This window comes from Ictalurus furcatus, chromosome 8 (assembly GCF_023375685.1).
Source record: "Ictalurus furcatus strain D&B chromosome 8, Billie_1.0, whole genome shotgun sequence".
NCBI classification, from domain to species: Eukaryota; Metazoa; Chordata; class Actinopteri; order Siluriformes; family Ictaluridae; genus Ictalurus; species Ictalurus furcatus.
The window spans coordinates 549,617-570,474 of NC_071262.1; the positions used below are offsets into that span (position 1 = coordinate 549,617).

At 40.9% G+C, this 20,858-nt stretch overlaps 2 protein-coding genes across 5 annotated transcripts; one reads left to right on the plus strand and one right to left on the minus strand.

Annotated features, from left to right (window-relative positions):
* The first annotated feature begins 186 nt into the window (after positions 1 to 186).
* zgc:110339 (uncharacterized protein LOC550490 homolog) lies at positions 187 to 8,479 on the plus strand. The gene is made up of 6 exons (XM_053631033.1): positions 187 to 409; positions 3,179 to 3,230; positions 4,336 to 4,523; positions 6,461 to 6,619; positions 7,102 to 7,212; positions 7,589 to 8,479. The coding sequence occupies exons 1-6, from the start codon at positions 263 to 265 to the stop codon at positions 7,700 to 7,702; spliced, it is 771 nt and encodes a 256-aa protein (XP_053487008.1). The 5' UTR covers positions 187 to 262; the 3' UTR covers positions 7,703 to 8,479.
* Positions 8,480 to 8,970: 491 nt separating this feature from the next.
* Positions 8,971 to 16,093, minus strand: gal (galanin/GMAP prepropeptide). 4 transcript variants are annotated; one of them, XM_053631576.1, is made up of 6 exons: positions 15,849 to 16,093; positions 15,658 to 15,738; positions 12,772 to 12,826; positions 11,535 to 11,606; positions 9,827 to 9,913; positions 8,971 to 9,341 (listed from the first exon to the last, which is right to left on the minus strand). In XM_053631576.1, the coding sequence occupies exons 2-6, from the start codon at positions 15,736 to 15,738 to the stop codon at positions 9,169 to 9,171; spliced, it is 468 nt and encodes a 155-aa protein (XP_053487551.1). In that variant the 5' UTR covers positions 15,849 to 16,093; the 3' UTR covers positions 8,971 to 9,168. The 4 variants fall into 4 exon arrangements, with proteins under 4 accessions (XP_053487551.1, XP_053487552.1, XP_053487554.1 ...); XM_053631577.1 differs by having other exon boundaries at positions 8,971 to 9,154; positions 9,270 to 9,341; positions 15,658 to 16,093; XM_053631579.1 differs by lacking the exon at positions 11,535 to 11,606 and having other exon boundaries at positions 8,971 to 9,154; positions 9,270 to 9,341; positions 15,658 to 16,093.
* Between the last annotated feature and the right edge of the window lie 4,765 nt (positions 16,094 to 20,858).

A 20,858-nucleotide genomic window follows, 5' to 3' on the forward strand; every position in this document is an offset into this window, starting at 1 on the left:
AAGTTAGAATTGGATTTAGAAGGTAATATAATTTTTTCCCCATTCTATGAATAATCCACACTCCAGCCCAGTAGGTGGCGGGAATGCACCTAACATTTGCTTCCCAACGGCCATAAAACGCCCCAAAAAAAAAAGAAGAAGAAAGTGAACCGTTCCTAAAGTGAATCATTCTTAAAATGACTCATTTGGACACTGTGTGTGGAGAGTCGTGATCTGTTCAGGGTGGTGTAACAGCAGTAGCGAGGTTGATTAAAGAGTAAAGATGAGTGTTAATTTTGCTAAGTGTGCCTCAGTGTTAATCACAGGGTCGAGCAGAGGTCTGGGTCTGCAGATGGTCAAACATTTAGTGGGAATTTCTCAGAGACCACAGAAGATCATCGCCACTGCCAGGAGCCCAGACACAGCTCAGGTGAGATCCATTAAGACTCAAAGCAATCAGTTGCATTATAATATTCATTCTGTTCATTCGAGTTGGATTGCAGAATATTATTTTTAACCTGTCGCCATAACTCACCTGTGGCTTCAAAACTGGAGGAGAACTCTGATAATGTGCCGAAGTTCATCTGGAGATTACTCTGACCTTTAATCTTTCATCAATAATCTTTCATCAATAATCTTTCATCAATAATCTTTCATCAATAATCTTTCATCTTTAATCAGTGATGTTTTTAACTCCCTTTCTGGGTAAAATCACTGAACTGATTATCAATTAAATATTTAAATGGAGCTAACATTTGGGAGGAGTTTAATTTCAACCTCTGTTTTGTTTATTTTATTTTTTAAATATATCTAATAGATCATTTTTCCTAATGAGAGTGTGTGTGAGTGTGTGTGAAAGTGGATAGGGGTGTGTGGATGTGTTGATAGGGGTGAGTGAGAGTGTGTGTGTGTGTGTGAGAGAGTGGATAGGGGTGTGTGTGTGTGTGTGTGTGTGTGTGTGTGTGTGTGTGAAAGTGGATAGGGGTGTGTGTATGGGTGTGTGGATGTGTTGATAGGGGTGAGTGAGAGTGTGTGTGTGTGAGAGTGGATAGGGGTGAGTGTGTGTGTGTGTGTGTGTGTGTGTGTGTGAAAGTGGATAGGGGTGTGTGTATGGGTGTGTGGATGTGTTGATAGGGGTGAGTGAGAGTGTGTGTGTGTGAGAGTGGATAGGGGTGAGTGTGTGTGTGTGTGTGAGAGTGTGTGTGAGAGAGTGGATAGGGGTGAGTGTGTGTGAGAGTGGATAGGGGTGTGTGTGTGTGTGTGTGTGTGTGTGTGAGAGAGAGTGGATAGGGGTGAGTGTGTGTGAAAGTGGATAGGGGTGTGTGTATGGGTGTGTGGATGTGTTGATAGGGGTGAGTGAGAGTGTGTGTGTGTGAGAGTGGATAGGGGTGTGTGTGTGTGTGTGTGTGAGAGAGAGAGAGAGAGTGGATAGGGGTGAGTGTGTGTGAGAGTGGATGGGGTGAGGGGGTGTGTGTGAGAGAGTGGATAGGGGTGTGCGTGTGTGTGTGTGTGAGAGAGTGGATAGGGGTGAGTGTGTGTGAGAGTGGATAGGGGTGTGTGTGTGTGTGTGTGTGTGTGAGAGAGAGAGTGGATAGGGGTGAGTGTGTGTGAAAGTGGATAGGGGTGTGTGTATGGGTGTGTGGATGTGTTGATAGGGGTGAGTGAGAGTGTGTGTGTGAGAGTGGATAGGGGTGTGTGTGTGTGTGTGTGTGAGAGAGAGAGAGAGAGAGAGAGTGGATAGGGGTGAGTGTGTGTGAGAGTGGATGGGGTGAGGGGGTGTGTGTGTGAGAGAGTGGATAGGGGTGTGTGTGTGTGTGTGTGTGAGAGAGAGAGAGAGAGTGGATAGGGGTGAGTGTGTGTGAGAGTGGATGGGGTGAGGGGGTGTGTGTGTGAGAGAGTGGATAGGGGTGTGTGTGTGTGTGTGTGTGAGAGAGAGAGAGAGAGTGGATAGGGGTGAGTGTGTGTGAGAGTGGATGGGGTGAGGGGGTGTGTGTGTGAGAGAGTGGATAGGGGTGTGCGTGTGTGCGTGCGTGTGTGTGTGTGTGAGAGAGAGTGGATAGGGGTGAGTGTGTGTGAGAGTGGATAGGGGTGTGTGTGTGTGTGTGTGAGAGAGAGTGGATAGGGGTGAGTGTATGGGTGTGTGGATGTGTTGATAGGGGTGAGTGAGAGTGTGTGTGTGAGAGTGGATAGGGGTGTGTGTGTGTGTGTGTGAGAGAGAGAGAGAGAGAGAGTGGATAGGGGTGAGTGTGTGTGAGAGTGGATGGGGTGAGGGGGTGTGTGTGTGAGAGAGTGGATAGGGGTGTGCGTGTGTGCGTGCGTGTGTGCGCGTGAGAGAGTGAAGCAATGGGAAGTGTGGTAACATTAACATACAGTATTAACATCAGTTTACTGCTCCAGAGAGAGAAAACCTAAAATGTCATTCTGATCATATAAATATAATTAATAATATATATTTCTTGGAGAAACTGAGCCAAGCACATAAAGTATTATGAATTCTTTTTTGCATCAGTGAAATCTGTTATTTGGACCGGACCTGAACAGAACAGAGGTGTTGGATTAGAGTTTAGTGTAACACTAAAGCCAGGATTGTGTGAGGGCTGAACTGCAGTGTTTAAACATTTGGTGCAACCGAGCTGACCGATAAACTGGGATTTAATCTTGATTAAAAGATCATTGGCCGAGTGGTGAATAACTCCAGACCCAATTTAACACCAGCCACACTTCTTTTCTCTCTCTATAACCTCAGTTCAGTTTGGTCACCGACAAACACGACTACATTTCCTGACAGTGTGGAATGTTTTCTCCCTGGGCCAGGGTGAGGTTGAACTGGTAACGTGAGTTCTTATTAGTTCTTATAAATGTCCCGAGATTAAAGACACGCCATCAGCTTCACTCATCATGTATTCGAGAAGAGCGACAGATACAATGATCAAATTAAGTTGAGAAGGAAAGATAGCATCTCTCTACTTTTATAAGTAGTGTATGAAATGATGTGCACTTTGTAGGGTGAACAAGCCAACGTCCACTACAGAGCCACTTCTGTAAGTGCACTACAATAATGACTTCTCCACGCCGTCTGGTTTAGTGCACTGTGTGTACCCGAGTGTGTACCCGAGTGTGTACCCGAGTGTGTACCCGAGTGTGTACCCGAGTGAGAGTGATTTTTGATCTAAAAGTTAACGGAATCTCGTGTTTTCAGGAGCTGCACCAAATTGCCAAATCTCATCCTGAGGTTTATATCGTGCCTTTAGGTGAGTGCTTTATGTTTCACACCTGCTTCGTTTTCTTATTATACTTTTGAGTCACTGACACAGTTCTCACGTCACTGAACACGTATTCACAACAAGAAGTCAAGACAAGTTTATTTATCTTTTGCACATTTTGTCAAGACACGTACGTTGAAATGAGTTTGATAGACAGTTAAATGTTTAAATGTTTGCATGAGCAACATACACTGTTACAAATAAGGGAAAAGACTCTTTTAAATAATATCCAAGCAAAATCTGACTTGGACAAATCTGCCTACTTATGAGTTTAACCAAGTTCCAATGACTCTGTTAAGACTGCCTGTTTTTATATTATTGTTATTGTATATTTATTAGTAGAAGGCACTTCAGTTCCCCTGAAATTTACATCATTTCCCCCCCCATCATGTTTCTTCCCGATTTGTTGTGAATATAAGAATTTTCCCCCCAAATATAATTGCAAATATTTATATATATATATAATATATATATTGCTGTTATCAGGACACCTTTTAAATTGAGACTGATTTTTAATGTGTGAGGTTTTTAAAATTCTTTTCGTTGTAGTATTGATAAAATTGCAGTACATGAATGTGTCCAGCAGATGGCGAGAAAATCAAACCGCTCAGCAGAGACACATTGACTGAATTGAATATGAAATGATGTATAAAAGTTAACAGAATTTCATATATAACTCTCTCTGGTCTGATTTGATGAAGTGAAGTAATGGGATGTTCATTAAAAAAAATAAAAATTAGTGACTAAAACATTATGGTCAAAGACAACTGTACAGAGGAGTGTGTTTATATTCCTTGTGTCAAATTGAAGTCTTTGGCACTAATCAGTTCTTTAGAGAATTTAACGTATAGGTGGACTTTCAGAAATTTGATTTGATTTGAATACGTCTGGGACAGACATTTATTTACACGCAGAAACGTCCGAACAGAATCCGAGCTGTGTGACGGCTTGGCTGTGAAGGTTATCAGATTTTTAATCAGAGATCAGGTGTGCGTGCGTGTGTGCGTGTGTGTGTGTGTGTGTGTGTGTGTGTGTGTGTGTGTGCTGTGAATACGTGATTAATCCTCCACGTCTGTGTGGTGTGCCGTTTCAGACGTGGTCAATGACGCGAGCATTGAAGCTGCGGTTCAGGAGGTGTCGAGCATCGTGGGTCCTGCGGGGTTAAACTGCCTGATCAACAACGCGGGGATCCTGATTCACTCGGACCTGAACTCGGAGACGCGTGACTGCATGATGACCACGTTCCAGTGCAACACCGTCTCGCCGCTCTTCGTTACCAGGGTGATCAAACACTGCCTTATTAAAGCTAAACTCCGCCCTCAATCACTTTAAATATGTGCGTACCGAATATTTCTGATGTGTTTAATGATTCTGCTAATTTGTTGGTGGGTTTTGTGATTTCGTTATTCCTGTGAAAGGGCCAAGGTTGTGTCCCGTGATGATGTCACAGGGAGACATTGTTCTTGTTAGTGGAGATTTATAGGAGAAAACTGTTTACCAGTCTTCAAGTAATAAGTCAGTTTTCACTGAGAGAACTTTGTTTCTCTCTCGCGTCTCATTTCCCAGAGATGTTCAGCATCATGTTAGTGAGAAATCCAGCGTAGACGTAGTGTAGATGTTGGAGCAAAGTCCCAGAATGCAACGCACTTAAAGCAGAGACTCTGCTCGGAAAGTGCTGCCTTCAGATCCTCCTCGGAGGTTTGTGTGTACAGTTAGTTTTTTTGTTGTTGTTGTTGTTGTTTGGAGATATTTTTATTGACATTGACACTTTACAACACGGCAACAGTTGAACAATTCCCGACACGTAGCGAAGAAACTAAAGTATACGTTTAAACTGAAGATAGAGATATTCAAACAGCAAGTGGGGAGTACACGGAAAGCACCGAGTAAACAATGTTATCAAGATATGGAGTCTAAATACGATAAAAAGCATCAGTTAACGAATGAACAATACACGTCGAGAGCTCCAGAGGAATAATGGGATAATCCCTTTTATAATTTCAAGCCAACCTTTTTAAAGAGGATGACGCGTCACTGAGCTAAGATAACAACATGTTTGTGTTTTTCTGGCAGCAAAGGATAACGTGACAGAGAGCCGTCTAGCGTGTTTATCGTGACGCACTGTACAAGGAAACCCTAGCAGTAACGGTAACAGGTCTGCCTCCAAGTCGAAAGAAATATGCAAGTCGTGTCGTGTGAGACTCTAGATCAGAGGTGTCCAATCTCATCCACAAAGGCCTGGTGCGGGTTTTCATTCCAACCGAGCAGGAGCCACACCTGATTCCACCTGTTTAATCAGCTGATCTTGGCTTTCAGTAGACTCGGGTGTGGCTTCTGCTCGGATGGGATGAAAACCTGCACCACACCGGCCGTTTGTGGGTAAGATCGGACATCCACGCTGTAGACCAATAGGCTTTAATTACGGGATACTCCCATAAACACCGGGAGTAATCTCCTCCTACCTTGCGTTTAGGGCAGCGTGGAGACCAGGGTCGTCATCGTACCATAAACCTGTCTTACCTTCTCTGTACCAGCTGAAGTATCACGATACCACGCAATGTCGTTAATTCATCATTCGAATCGACAAAATGAACCAAATTTACAGGAATACATCGATAGAAATGAAACCAGACGAACCGAATTTTCCTCTGAATTTAATACGAATGAGTAACTGGCTGTTAAAAACTCGAGAACAGTCGCCCAGTTGGCGAGCGACGGATTCAACGGGCCACGTATTTCATCCGTTTTTCCTCGGAGCCGTGACATCATGCCGAGTGAGAATGAACACAATATTAGGGATAACCCTAACCCTAGGAACGTTAGCTCGCTTACAGTGGAACCGTGCAATCCGGACCCGTCACGTTCATACCGGGGGCCCGGTGACTGTGTTACTGATGCCCTTAACTCGCAAGCTCCGAGCTCGTAGAGAAACGAGTGAGTAAATACACTTTATTTATTTATAAAACAAAATAAAGAAAGTGCTGTAGAGAGAATGGAATATTCTCTGCGTTCGTCTCGTAGTTCAGTTCGAGTATTTACAATAGGACATGAGGACTGCATAGTTATACAACATAATAATAATAATAATAATAATAATAATAATAATAATAATAATAATAAGCATAGGGTAAATATTCTGCATACATTTTTTCAGTCCTGTCAGCTGTGTGTGTGTGTGTGTGTGTGTGTGTGTGTGTGTGTGTGTGTGTGTGTTTCAGGCGTTCCTGCCGTTATTACGAGCGGCGGCGGTGTGTGCCGGCGGTGTGATGAGTGTGAACAGAGCTGCGGTGATTAACGTGTCCTCTCTCCTCGGCTCTGTGGAGCTCAACTGGGGAGAAGCAAGTGCTTATAGAGTTTACGCTTACCGAGTGTCAAAGGTGAGAAACGAGCAGCGAGTCGTTACACAGCGGATTTACACTTACACACTTATAGTTATAGTCCTCTGTCTCTGTCTCTCTCTCTCTCTCTGTCTGTCTCTGTCTGTCTCTCTCTCTCTCTCTCTCTGTATCTGTCTCTCTCTCTCTCTCTCTCTCTCTCTCTCGCTCTCTCTGTCTGTCTCTGTCTCTCTCTCTCTCTCTCTCTCTCTCTCTCTCTCGCTCTCTCTCTCTCTCTGTATCTGTCTCTCTCTCTCTCTCTCTCTCTCGCTCTCTCTGTCTGTCTCTGTGTCTCTCTCTCTCTCTCTCTCTCTCTCTCGCTCTCTCTCTCTCTCTGTATCTGTCTCTCTCTCTGTCTCTCTCTCTCTCTCGCTCTCTCTCTCTCTCTGTATCTGTCTCTCTCTCTCTCTCTCTCTCTCGCGCTCTCTCTGTCTGTCTCTGTCTCTCTCTCTCTCTCTCTCTCTCTCTCTCTCGCTCTCTCTCAGGCGGGTCTGAACATGTTGACGAGGTGTTTGGCGCTTGATCTGCAGTCGGACGGGATCCTGTGCACGGTAGTTCATCCCGGCTGGGTGCAGACTGATATGGGAGGAAAACAGGTACACAAAGAAAACAAAGTGAATAAAGAAACAGGATTATTTATCTAGTCAGTAATAAACCGTGTGTGGTTTTGATGTAACGGCACATACCCAAGTGTTTTATTCCTCTTGTTTTATACCACAGCAATCTATCAATAATTACATTTTTTATTGATTTAATTGATTTAAAGTCATGCTTTTTATCCATTTATAGTTACATTTAATGCTATTTAAAGTTAGTTCCTGTTATCGCAGCTATAAACCATCTCACCATCATGGCTGCACAGTGAATCTAGCTTATATTCATTGTGTAGACTCGGTGATGTGAATGACACGATGTCGTTATATATAACGTGAATCAGGAACGTGTAGAGTCAGTGTCGATGATCTCCCGCAGGCGCCGCTGACTCCGCAGGAGAGCATCTCGTCTCTGTTATCCGTCGTTTGTGCGCTGAGTGAAAAGGATCATGGGCAGTTTTTGGACTACGAGGGGAAGAACTTGCCGTGGTGAACACGCGGCAGCGACACGCAGCACGTCAGCGAGTCCGCCACAGAGAGCTGGAGATTTTCTAGCGGTGTTTTTAGAATGAAATATAATCAGGTGCTGGATCATGATTTTAATATTAATCAATTAATATGAACAAATGAGTCATTTCCTGGATATGATCAACCTTATTTGCATATTAAATGTGTGTTAAGTGCGTTACATTAATAACTAACTGATTTAATAACATTTTTGTGGGTTTTCACTGCTAATAAACCCGACATTCGTCTTAATTGATGTATCAGATCTGAAATTCAGGGGTTTTTTATGTCCTTTATGGCATTATGGATGTCTGTGCAGTATAAATAATAAAAGAAAATTCCGAGTATTGCTTTATTTTTTAATTCCTGGAGAACAAAATGGATGATTGAGTTTATTTTTAACCATTTCATGCAAAAATTATTTACAAAATGTTACAATTCATATGACGTACATTTTTAAAGTTTTTTTTTTTTTTAAGTTACAAAAATCTGTATATGTATTTTTAAAGGTATGACTGGTTTTTAAAAAAGTAAGTGGATTGTCCATGTGTACGAACACGTTGAGTAAAAAAGTTCTGAAGTTCTTTTTACTTCTTTTGTGTTTATAAAGAAAAATGACTTACGTTCAGCTCTAAAATATTTCACATTGACGACTAAAATGGTGGAAAATATTGCTGTTAAATAAAACGTAGCAGCACGTTTGAAACGAACTAAATGTATGCAGTTCAGTTACAGAATCTCAAAATGAAATCTAAAATAAAAATCTTTTTTTCAAAAAGTTAAGTGGTGTGCTGGATTATTAAATTTGGGATTTTGTGTAGAAAGTTTGTAAAGATATTCCAAAGACCCAGGATAATGATTTTATGTTTAATTAAATGAAGTCATTTGGAGTTGATGTATAACTTCATATATTTTCCTAAAAGCAGCCTTGAATTGCCAAAATGTTCACACTAAGCGTGAAAACCTGTTAGTTATGAATCCTGGTGTGTGGGCGGGGCATACTGTCTCTAGCCTGTCAATCACAGTGACACTAGCCAATCGTGTTCATCTGTGAGCTCATGTATGTGGTAGAGCACAGAGCTCTACACTGCCCCCTGACTGTTTATGCTGGTACTGCACCACATGCACGTACTCGGCCAATCAGAACAGTTTGGAAAAAGTGGACACAAATCAGCAGAGAAATCTGAGGTGTGTGTGTGTGTGTGAATCAGCACAAGATGCCTATGAATAAAACGATGAAAAACAGCACGAGTTAAATGCGGCTTTTATTCCTCACATCAGTCAGCAGAGTTACAGTGTAGCACACGACAAAAAGAACACGGACGCAGTTCGCTTGCAGAAGGTCAGAGGTCGTTTGGCGGAGAGATATCCGAGGTTCAGGGCTGAGTGAATTCGTCTGAAGTGAGCGAGGAGGGCAGGCTGTCGAGAGCGCCCATGTCTGAAACACATACGTTATGTTATGTTACGTTGGTTATTTATATTCATATCTTTTTTTTTTCCAGACAGTGTAATGTTTTCACATTGAAGCCTAATCAGCTCGGAACCACGCCCACCTTTCAGCTTGAGGAAAGACAGGAAGTCTACAATGGTGTGCAGGATGTCTTCGTCTGCTATTCTCAGGGCACCTTTGGGGGGAAAGAAGATGGGATTAATCGTGAGATCGAGAGACGCCACAGAAACAGACGAAGCTCTTCACTGCTGTCAATCATCCGGTACAAGTATAAGCTCCACCCCCCTGCTGGTCCATTCACATACATTGTTTTAATAAGTACCTAACCCTAACCCTTCGTCACCTGTCTCTGTTTACTCTTTACACTTAGTGTTAGCGAACGTTAAACGCTGACTGCCAGAAATCCGCTAAAACTGTTCATTTATCGCTAATTCCAGACGATCAGCGCCTGTCGGCTAGCTGTTCTCTTCCTTACGCGTTCTCCCTGTGGAATTCTGCGCTCTTTACGTTTTCTCAACAGCTGTTATGTATTAGCGTGAATCCAAAAACTCGTCTGCTACATGGATCCTGGGTCTGAGGCTCAGGCAGAGGGCTGTCAATCAACCATGCTCTTTTGAATATTAGACCACACCCCTGACACTGAACACATAAGCGCGTTACCAGATTTGATGTCGTCCTCCATGAACGCGTCCCTCTTCCCGGCCAGACCGTGTTTATCGCTGAGCGTCCTGTAACTGTCGATGCCATCTGAGCACAAAACACAAGCGCATGAAATACACACACACACACACACACACACACACACACACACACACACTGCAGCCCTGACTCACAGCAGGACCCATTCATCCCAAATGCGGTGCATTATCTTGAAATGATGCACCCATTTTCAGGCAACCTGCAGGGCTTCGGTCACTCGGAATTGCGTTTGGGGTTCATTTTCCCCACGGCAATGAGCACAGAGAGAGAGGGGGGGAGAAAACAAAAAAATACCAGAAAAGACAATAATTGGTTCATGAAAGAGAAATAAAAAAAAAGAAAGAAAGAAAGCAGGAGAGAGAATAAACGACAGACAGAATCTCACAGCACAGGTACAGACAGGCGGAGAGGAAGCTTGTACTGAAATAACGCTGCTTTAAACACACACACACACACACACACACACACACACGCTAACCAAAAGCCAAAATGAATTTGCGTTAATAAGAGTTATAAAGTGTTAATAAGCGTTAATAACAGGATGTTTAGTAGCAGCAGGTCGTGTATTTTGATGTTTATTAAAGCAGCAGTGTTGACACCTTTACACCAGCTAGGTGAATTCTGCTACACAGCTAACGTTGCTAACAAGTAATGGAAGTATATAGCCACCAGTTTAGCATGGACCACTGAACGTGTGTGTGTGTAAATTATCCCTCGGTCAGTTTTGGAGGTGTGGCTTAACGTTTGAAGGCGGAGCTGTAGTTCAGAAGTGATCTGAGTTACTGGCACAAGTGAGTGATTTACTCAGTGCTAATCCGGTAGCTATAATCTTTCTTAATTGTTAGCTAAATTAGCTTCACAGCCCCAGTGTAAAATGTTCAGCGTGAGACAGGAAGTGATCTAAAACGAATTTTTCCTCTAAATAAAATCTTTCGAAAAGCTCGGTGAGGTTTGTAATGTTTAAAACGCTTTAGATCTCTAACTATACTTCCTATGTTTTATACTAATATATAAACTACACATCTTTTCGATAATACTTATAACAGTAAGTAACGGATCCTGTTATTTTATTCATTTCTGCCATGTTTGCATTGGGGATCCTTTAGAAACAAACCCCGCCCACCAGTCAGAATATGCTACACTCAGCCCCGCCCCTTTTCCTTAAAAGGGAAATGGTGAGGCATGCACTGGGGAAGTCCTTGGGTTTGTGTTTTTATTTAACACTTTACACACCGCTGCTTTAACACTTTACACACCGCTGCTTTAACACACTCACGCTTATTTAACTGAACTGAAGTGCAGCGTTGCCAACTGAGTGACTGTCGCCGGATCTGGATTTTTTAGACGCCTCGAGTGACTTTATTATTTTTTTAAAAGAGCCTTGCGACAACTCTAGCGGTGTTTCGAGCAGACGTTTGCAGCTCTGTGACAAATGTTAATATCTGCATGGTTTAATAAGATGAATAATTATCAATAAAAATTGACTTTTACCCCATGAATATACACTGATTACTGAGCAGCTGCACACTAATACTGCACTGTTACTGCGCTGAACACACACAGACACACACGCACACACACACACACACACACACACACACACAGAGCGCGCTAAAATCACAGAGCAATTCCCCGTGCTGACGTTAGCGACCTGCAGGAGCTAGCTTACATTCACCAAGCAGCTCTTCTCTCCCCCTTGCACTGGGAGCATCCTTTATCTGTATTAGATGATCAATACGACCTGAAACACACGGATGAGGCAAGTTTACCTGAGCTTACACACACACACACACACACACACACACACCACACACACTACACCCAAAAATAAAATAAGCTGTTGTTTTTGGGCAGTGAGATAAAAGGTTTTCTAACATCTGAAGTTTTCTATTAAAGCAGGATTTTGTTTAAATTCTCATTAACGTGAAGCGAGAGAATAACGTGGTTCTGGTGAGGGAACGGGTGTTTATAGCTGCTGTAATGTAAGTGAGAACAGGAATATTCAATGTAAATATTAACGGATAAAAAGTATGACGTGTCGTTATAATAAATAGTATTATCATAGTAACAGTTGGAAACAGCTGTGGTGTAAGAGGAATAAAAGATTTAGGGATGTGCTGTTAGAGGAAAATAATCAACTTAGAAACTCCATCATCACACACTTACGCACTTCTAACGTACAACTCCGCCTTACCAACGTTAGGCCACGCCCCCTACCTGTGTCTGATACTGAGAAAAGAGAGTGACTTTCTCTTCTTGGATTGAGTGTGTGATGCAGACTTCGCGCACCGTGCTAAAACATGAAGTGCATCATCAACTGTGATATTTTACATTTTGTATAAAAACGATATGAGGAAAAACAATTATATTATTATAATGATATGATATGATATAGATTTGAAGTCGTTATTAAATCCTGCACGTTTAGTTTCTCTCCTCAAGTGTCTTTACACACACACGTCGAGCTGAGATTCATTTAAAAAACAATAAAAACGATGATAAAAAAGTGAACACTGACTTCATGAAATAAACTGAAATGGTGACGTAATGCAGACGTTAATTTCAGTGCTTCCGCATGCTGCAGTGCGGCTCCATCACACCACCGTGTTGGTGATTATTTTACTGTAACAGCACGACACGCAGCGTTACTACACGTCTAACCCATCATCTGAACACACCTGACGCTGAGAGCCACTCAGGAACAATGACTGAGACAAGACAAACCCTGGGGGTGTGTGTGTGTGTGTGTGTGTGTGTGTGTGTGTGTGTGTGTGTGTATCTGTGTGCATCTCTGTGTGTGTTGTGTGTCTGTGTATCTGTTTGTGTATGTGTGTGCGTGTCTGTGTGTGTGTGTGCGTTTCTTTGTGTGTGTGTGTGTGTGTGTGTGTGTGCGCGCGCGCACTCACGGGGACCGAGCAGGTATCCAGCGCTGTTAAGGGTCCAGCCGCGCTTCTCTTTCGCCTGAACGGAAATAAACACAGGGATTTTAGATTAAAAATATATATATAACTCATGCTTTATTTCTTTTTAAATAAAGAAATATCTGGAAAATTCCCCCTGGATAAAAGGTACAGGAAATAAACTAATAATATAACACACTTCACAGGGACACGGCCGGCGCTACCTCCAGGCAAAGTAGGTAATTGCCTTAGGGAGGCGGGGACTCGGACCGGGAGGCGGGGCCTCTATAACCGTAACAGTCCCTATACGCTAGTCCACCAATCAAGACCGCAGCAGAAGACTCGCCTCTTTGTTCATTGGATATAGATGCATTGTCACTCACCTGTAGTGAAACCAATTAAGGTCACACACTCTGAGTGTATGAAGAGAGAGAGGGTGCGATGACCAAAATGCACAAGTGCACAACTTTTCTGCAGCGGACTGACTTTAAATCAGTGACGTGTGATGGCGAGGAAACGAAACGATCACTAAGCGAAAGGTTAAACAGGCAGGTATAGGAGGTGCAGCTCGTGATGCAGGTGAGTGAGTCATCATCATCATCATCATCATCATCATCATCTGTTTTGGAGAGATTGTAATGTATTCTAAAATAAACTGGGCCTGGTTCTGTCCATCAGAGCCATTCCGGGATCATTTCCGGTTTATTCTGAGTTTAAAAGAGCGCGAGACTGTCAGACACACCGAATTCGCGCGTGCAGTGACACAATACTATGTCTACATGTACATGTGTATATATATATACACACATATATACCAGCAAAATACTAAAGTAAAAGTAAAGAAGTTATTATTGAAAGTCAAAGAGCAAACACACTAGAGCATTTTAATCCTTCCGAAAAAAAAGAAGTACCTCAGCTGTCTGTACTGTATATCTTCTCAACTCTCCTGATGTTTACATTACTGCTTTAACATAGTACTTCATTTTAGTTTTCAAACCATGAATACTGTTGTTATAGTTACTGAAAAATAAGCATACAATTTTGTGAAGAAATGAACTATTAGTATAGTAGTTTGTCTCTTTCACGTCCACTAGCAGCTGATTTGTGTGTCTGATGCATATTTAAGGTGTCACACTACAATATATAATATGTCTATATTTATATTCTGTATTGGTTCAGCAGGAGGGGAAATCCTGCCCAGACCCAGCTAGGAAAAAACCATAAAGGCACTGATGTTCATTTACTGCAGTGCGGTCCAGGAAGTGTTCTTCTGTAGTTATTTCTCGGCAGTGTAATGTCGTCTTGTTTTTTTTTTTTTTTTTCCTTTTCAGTTTACTGTATAGAGTAGGCGAAAGGGCGTGAGCCCACGGTGGAGGGGATGAGGGGCGCGCCAGGCCTCCAAATGTCTAGAACCGTCCCTGACTGCGAGGGAGATCAATAACGAGGAGATGAACTAGAAATGTCGATGTATAACAGTGTTAATAACGCGTACACAAATCGACACATAACTGCAATACAGAGAATATAAAAAATATATATATACTCTATTTTTTCTGTTAAAATACTGTGTAAATAAATATTCATTTAAATAAAACATTTATAATGCGCTTAAAATGGAAAGATTTTGCTGTGGCTTATTTATTATTTATTATTATTATTATTGATAATATTCTTTACAGGGATTAAAGTTTACAGAATTACTTTCATTATTTTTAACGATTTAAAAAAAAAAAAGATTTTACAGTCTATAAACTATAAACAAATCGAACAGTGTTTTTATCCTGACGGGTACCGTGCACTATAATATATAAAAAATATATATATTATATTATAAATATGCTATTCTTATTAAAATGTCATTATTGTGTGTTTACATGTGCGTGCAGGAGTTATTTAAAATGTTTAAACACGTCAGGTATCTGTGATTTATAAACAGCTCATTATATTTCTCAAGCACTTCAGAAAATTCAGGAACACCAAGTCCAAAATCATCTCTCAAACATTTCCATCTGCGCTGCGTGTGCCTTTTACTGCGCTAGAACTTTATAAGATTCATTCATTTTCTTCAAATTTCATACATTTAGGTCTGTTGTAATTCTGCACATCTGTAAGAGCTAATTTAATGTATAGAAAATCTCCAACAATAAAATCCTGACATGCTTCTGAAAACAAAATAATGCAATACATGTGTAAATATTATTATTATTATTATTATTATTATTATTTACAATACAGTGTGGGGGAAGTCACTCGTAATTCATGCGGCTTGATGATTATTTAACATTTATGATGAATTTAGAATGCAAAAATTTTTAGGCATAAAAATCTAAAGTATTGTTGAGAACATTTAGCTGCAATTCACTGACAGTGAATTCTAGGAATAAATGTAAGACTGCATACTGTGAAATTTATTTAACAATTTAAGCTGCTTAAATGAAAAGTCCTCATTAATGAAATCCTAATTGATTAGGATTCATTTAAATTGGGGGAAAAAGGCATGAAAATCGAAACTAAGACGATTTTGCAATAATAATATAATAATAATAATAATAATAATGGTAATGAATTAATACTGGAATGAACTTTGCTCCATTTTCTTTTAAATAAGCACTATTGTGAAACGGAAATATCCTCACGAATGATATCCTGAAGTGTTTTAGACAATAGATGAATCTAATAAAAAAATGACATTAAAATAAAACCCAACTCGGAAAGGATTTCTGATCTAGTGCGAGTTCTTCTGCGCTCTATAAGAACTTTTACAACGAAGGAGATCTACTAAAAGTTTCCGTGGAGGTCTCGTGTAATCGTAATCGTCCACGTTAACGATTCAAACTCGGATAAACGCAAATAACGTGTAAACTGGAAGTGTGTGAACGAGTGATAACGTACCGCGATGACCATTCCCAGCGTCTCGGTCAAGACTGCGCAAAACACCAGCGTGATACACACACCAACAATACACTTGTGCATCTGTAAGAAAGAAAAGTAGATGAGATCAGAGTGTGTAGACGTGTACACTCGGTCTGTGTGCAGAAAGAGAGTTAGAGGAGGAGAAGAGAGGAGAAGAGAGGAACGCTCACCCTGAGGATCGGCGCTGGGTTCTGCTGAGGTGAAGTGAGACGGTTGTGTTCTGCAGCTCGGCTCTCTGATGCTCCGTACCACTCCTCACCGCTTTATATACACACACCAGCTCCACGTCAGGACAAAACATCTCTCTCTCTCTCTCTCTTTTTCCCCCACTCTCTCTGTTCTCTTTCTCTCTCTATTCTCTTTGTCCTCTAGGAACTAAATTACGAAAGATCGCACTTTATTACTCAGCTTTTTTTTTTTTATACGAGCTGGAATCCTCATTGTGTGGGTTTGGACTCAAAACCGAAGCGGACACACGAAAACTAATCGAAATTTAACGTCATTAAAAATCTGCTTTCTTTAAGTTAATTTTCGAGGATGTTCGAGGATTAACGGAGCATAAAACTACACCCGAGTTTCATTATTTACACTTATGTCAATATTCAGGCTCCAGGTAGCAAGATATTTCATTGAAGATCTTCAGTTAACCTCGTTAACGCAGAAAACCCTGACCTGCGTCTGTTTCGTCTCACCTCCGTAACCGTTTATACTCGGCGTACAGTGACACGTTCTGTACCTCTCATCATCTCTTTAATCTTTTCTAACGTCTTTTTGTGACAATAAATGCTTATGTTAAAGTTTACTGATCCTTAAATATCACAACACTGAGATGTTTTTATTTCTCTGGAGACCTTTATCTCTGTCTTTTTTTTTTTTTTTTAAACATTGCAATTTCATCAATAATAAATTCATCAAACTAAAACTTTTTACACAACTACCTTTAAAACTTTGTGCCATGTCGAGCACAAACTGTGTTATTATAGGTTGCAGTGGCATTGGGGGCAGGAACAGGGTTCTGATTGATTACAGCAGGTTCACTCGGGTCCATAAGTATTTGGACAGTGGCACGATTTTGGTCATGTTGCGTCTGTACAACGCCACAGTCGATTTGAAATGAAGCGATCGACATGTGACTGGAGTGTCGACGTTCAGCTTTAATTCAAGGGGTTTAACGAAATGATTGCATTTTACTTTTCTCACAGGCTCAAAAGTAATTGGACAATTGCCTGATAAGCAGCTTCATGGACAGGTGTGGTCTGTTAACTCGTTATTTGATGACAAATTAAGGAGATAAAAGGTTTGGAGTTCATTCCAAGTGTCGAATTTGCACTCGGTAGCTGTTCATGAGAACTCTCAGTATGCGGTCCAAAGAGGTGTCGATATAAGTGAAGGCGGCTATCGTTAGGCTGAAAAATCAAAACAGGCCTATCAGAGGGATAGAAAAACTTTAGGAGTGGCCAAATCAACAATTTGGTACAGGCTTAAAAAGAAGGAACGTACTGGCGAGCTCAGCAACACCAAAAGGCCTGGAAGACACAACTAAAGTGGATGATCACAAAATCCTACCCTTGTTGAAGAAAAATCCCTTCACAACATCTAGCCAAGTCAAGAACACTCTGGAGGAGGTAGGAGTATCATTGTCAAAGTCTACAATCAAGAGACGCCTTCGAGAATGTAAATACAGAGGGTTTACCACAAGATGCAAACACTCAAGAACAGAATGGCCAGATTAGACTTTGGAGTCTAATCTAAAAAAAAATCCAGACCAGTTCTGATGCAAGATTGACTTGTACCAGAATGATGGCAAGAAAAGAGAATGGAGAAGGAAAGGAAGGGCTCATGTTCCAAAGCATTCCACATCATCCATCAGACATGGTGGAGGAAGTGTTATGGCGTGGGGATGTACGGCTGCCGGGGAACTGGGTCACTGGTGTTTATTGATGATGTGACTGCTGATAGAAGGAGCAGGATGAAGTCTGAAGTGTATAGAGCTTTACTTTCTGCTCAGATTCAGTCAAATGCTGCAAAACTGACAGGACGGAGCTTCACAGTACAGATGGATAACGATCCAAAACTGTGATAGCAACCCAAGAGCTTCTTAAAGAAAATAAATGAAATGTTCTTAAATATCCGATGACCTCAACCCAATTGAGCTGCTTCTCACTTACTGAAGACAAAACTGAAGGCAGAAAGAACCCAAACCAGCAGAAACTGAAGACAGCGGCAGTAAAGACCTGGTACAGCATCTCAAGAGAGGAACCTCAGCATTTGGTGGTCCATGGGATTTGCATCCAAGTATTAAAAATAATCTTAATATTTATGATTGTTAGTTTGTCCAATTACTTTTGATCCTGTGAAAATGCAGGGACTCTGTACAACAATGGCTGTAATTTCTAAACGGTTAACGCAACACTTTAGTTAAAACCATTGAATTAAAGCTGAGAGTCGACACTTCAATCCCATCTTGACTGCTCCATTCCAAATCCACTGGGGTTGTGTACATGAGCAACCTTACCGAAACTGCGTCGCTGTCCAAATACTTATGGACCTGACTGTACGTGTTGCTTTGTTACACATTACAAAAGGTTTAAAGATTTTGATTGATAAAAGATTCAAATATAGTAAATAAGATCACTATATTAAACAAAATATTACATTATTGTTATGCTTTATAATATTATAAAGTATAAATGTAAAGTAAATCTAGCGAATTTTTAAAAAACTAACTCAAAGCTGTCCATATATGTATGTCATGTCATCGCAAGCCGGTGACTCCATTTCCCAGAATACTCCACGACCTACAAACATGGCCGAAGACAACTACACTTCCCATACACTCACTCACCTTCTCCAGGGTTCTAATTAGAGACACCTGTTCCCAATCACACCCAATCCCACCACACTATAAGGGACGCACGGACGCACGCTCGTCTCTGTCCTTACCAAGCCTTGATACTGTGTTTGTTTATCTGGTTGGATTTTTTTTTTTTTATGTCTGTGGTTTCTCCACAAATTTTTATAATAATTATTCTTTAGTTTATATTTGAATATAAATGGATACAAAGGGTGACACTTACTTATTCCTATTAATCCCAAACAATGTAAAGTCTCTGCTGTTTCATTGGTATTTATCGTTAGCTGTGTTTTTATTATTAAAAGCATTTATTATGCTAAAGCACTCCTAAAGGAGCGAATCAAGCTAATTATATTAAATAGTTACTATTACAGACTCCTCCGAGTACAAATGCTTATTTCAGACCAACAGCACTCGGACCCTGACACATGAAAAGTGATCATCAGACGTGTAAATAAAGCGAAGAGTCTGCAGAGGTTTACAGGTTTAATGATTGTTGTCTCAGAGGAGTGTGCTGGGAACGCCACGTGTATATGTGTAAGATATTACAGCGTGCTGAATATCTCTAAAAGCACGGTGACCTCTGTTCGTATTGCATGTAGGGGATTAAAACCAAGAGCGTGAGGAGGAGAAGGATGAGGATGATGATGAAGAAAAGGAGGCGATGTGTTCTGGGCAGGTTATCGTCATGACTTTCACTATCGCTCCGGCCTTGAGAAAATGTCTGGACGTCAGTGTTGGGCACCTGTTTCTCTGAGCGAGAGACACCTTCTGCGATTTCTAAAGTCTGTTCCCTGTGGAGAGGTTCCTCACCGCTCTGAGACGCTGAAGTGAACCTGTAATGGCTGCACGCTCCTGAACCGTCCCGATACATGCTGCGTTAAATTTATTAAAGCAAAAAACACACATTAAAGTTCAACATCTAACAAAAACAGGATCTTAAACTGTATTTATATATATATATATTTTACTGGATCAGGAAATGAAACCGTAAGCCAGAAACTGAAAACAGATCAATCTCTATACACATTTAATAAGACGTCGAATGTGACAGGATAAGATGAAACCGTGCTTATAGGTTTTTATTCCACTTGTGCGGGAAGTAATTAGAGGAATCGTATGGCTTTTCACTTCAGAGCATCGTAGCTAATTTGAACAGAATTAAGAAAGTCTGATTTCAGATGTCACTTCCTGCTCCGTGTTATGAAAACAGTGCAAATTTTTAAATCACATTTTTAATGAAAAAGTGCAAAGGAAACTGATTTATTTGAGCTTGAGCCTGTTCACAGACGCATAAAGGTGTTTTGTATTTTGTTTTTGAATGAATGCTGTACACCTACCAACAATCTGCTCTGTGATCGTGACCTTTATACTCCTTTATATTGCTGCATGACTGCAGATTCCTGTACAGCCTGATGACGGTTCGATGGGCGACGGTGTACCTCTGGGCTTCTCTCCCGTCTGGCTGTTCTGAGAGTTTACTCAGGGTTCTGTTCGGTGGCTCTTGATCCGATCTGAGCAGAAGGAAAGAGTTAACAAGGTCACAAGCGTTAACACGTGGATCACAAGTGGACTCTGAGTTTTAATATTGATGTTAACGCACCTTCGTTGACTTTCCCTAAAGTACATAACACCCAGTTTTCCCAGTTTTCTAGAACAGCAGCTCTGACAGTAGTGCCCTAACCCTAGTGCAGGTTTACATTAATGCACTTGTTCTTAACAATACATTATTGTTTCTATAGTAACGGCTCATTCACAGGGATATGGTGAAGTTTTCTGTAAGGAGAAGTGTGTTTATGTATCATGTATGGAAGGAGTCTCCAGTGTCAGAAGTCAAGCTGGAACTTTAAGTTTTATGGCATCTTCAGGACGGAGGAGTTTACGCTTCTTTGCGGTTTCTCGGTAACACGATGTAACAAACTGCGTGTTTTTTTTTTGTCTTTTTGACTTGAAGAGAGAGAATAAAGTGATTCTGCTGAGCGAACGACTGTTTAAAGCTGCTATAACGTAAGTGACAACAGGAACTAACTTGTTTTGCAGAACATTGACTGTAACTATAATGAGGAAACATATAAACATTAATAATAACAATTATGACATGTATGGAAGGGATTTATCCAAACAGCACAAGCATGTCCAGAATAATCTAAATATCATCATAAATGAGTTTAGATCTTGTGTGTATGTAAGCACAGATAATATCTGTTATCCTAAATATAACTAAGCAAAATAGAGTAGCATTTTTCAGGTATTTTACCTTGATGTAGATTCTGTCATCGTGACAAAGTGTTTTATTGACCTATTTCGTTTAGTGGAACCTTGGGCT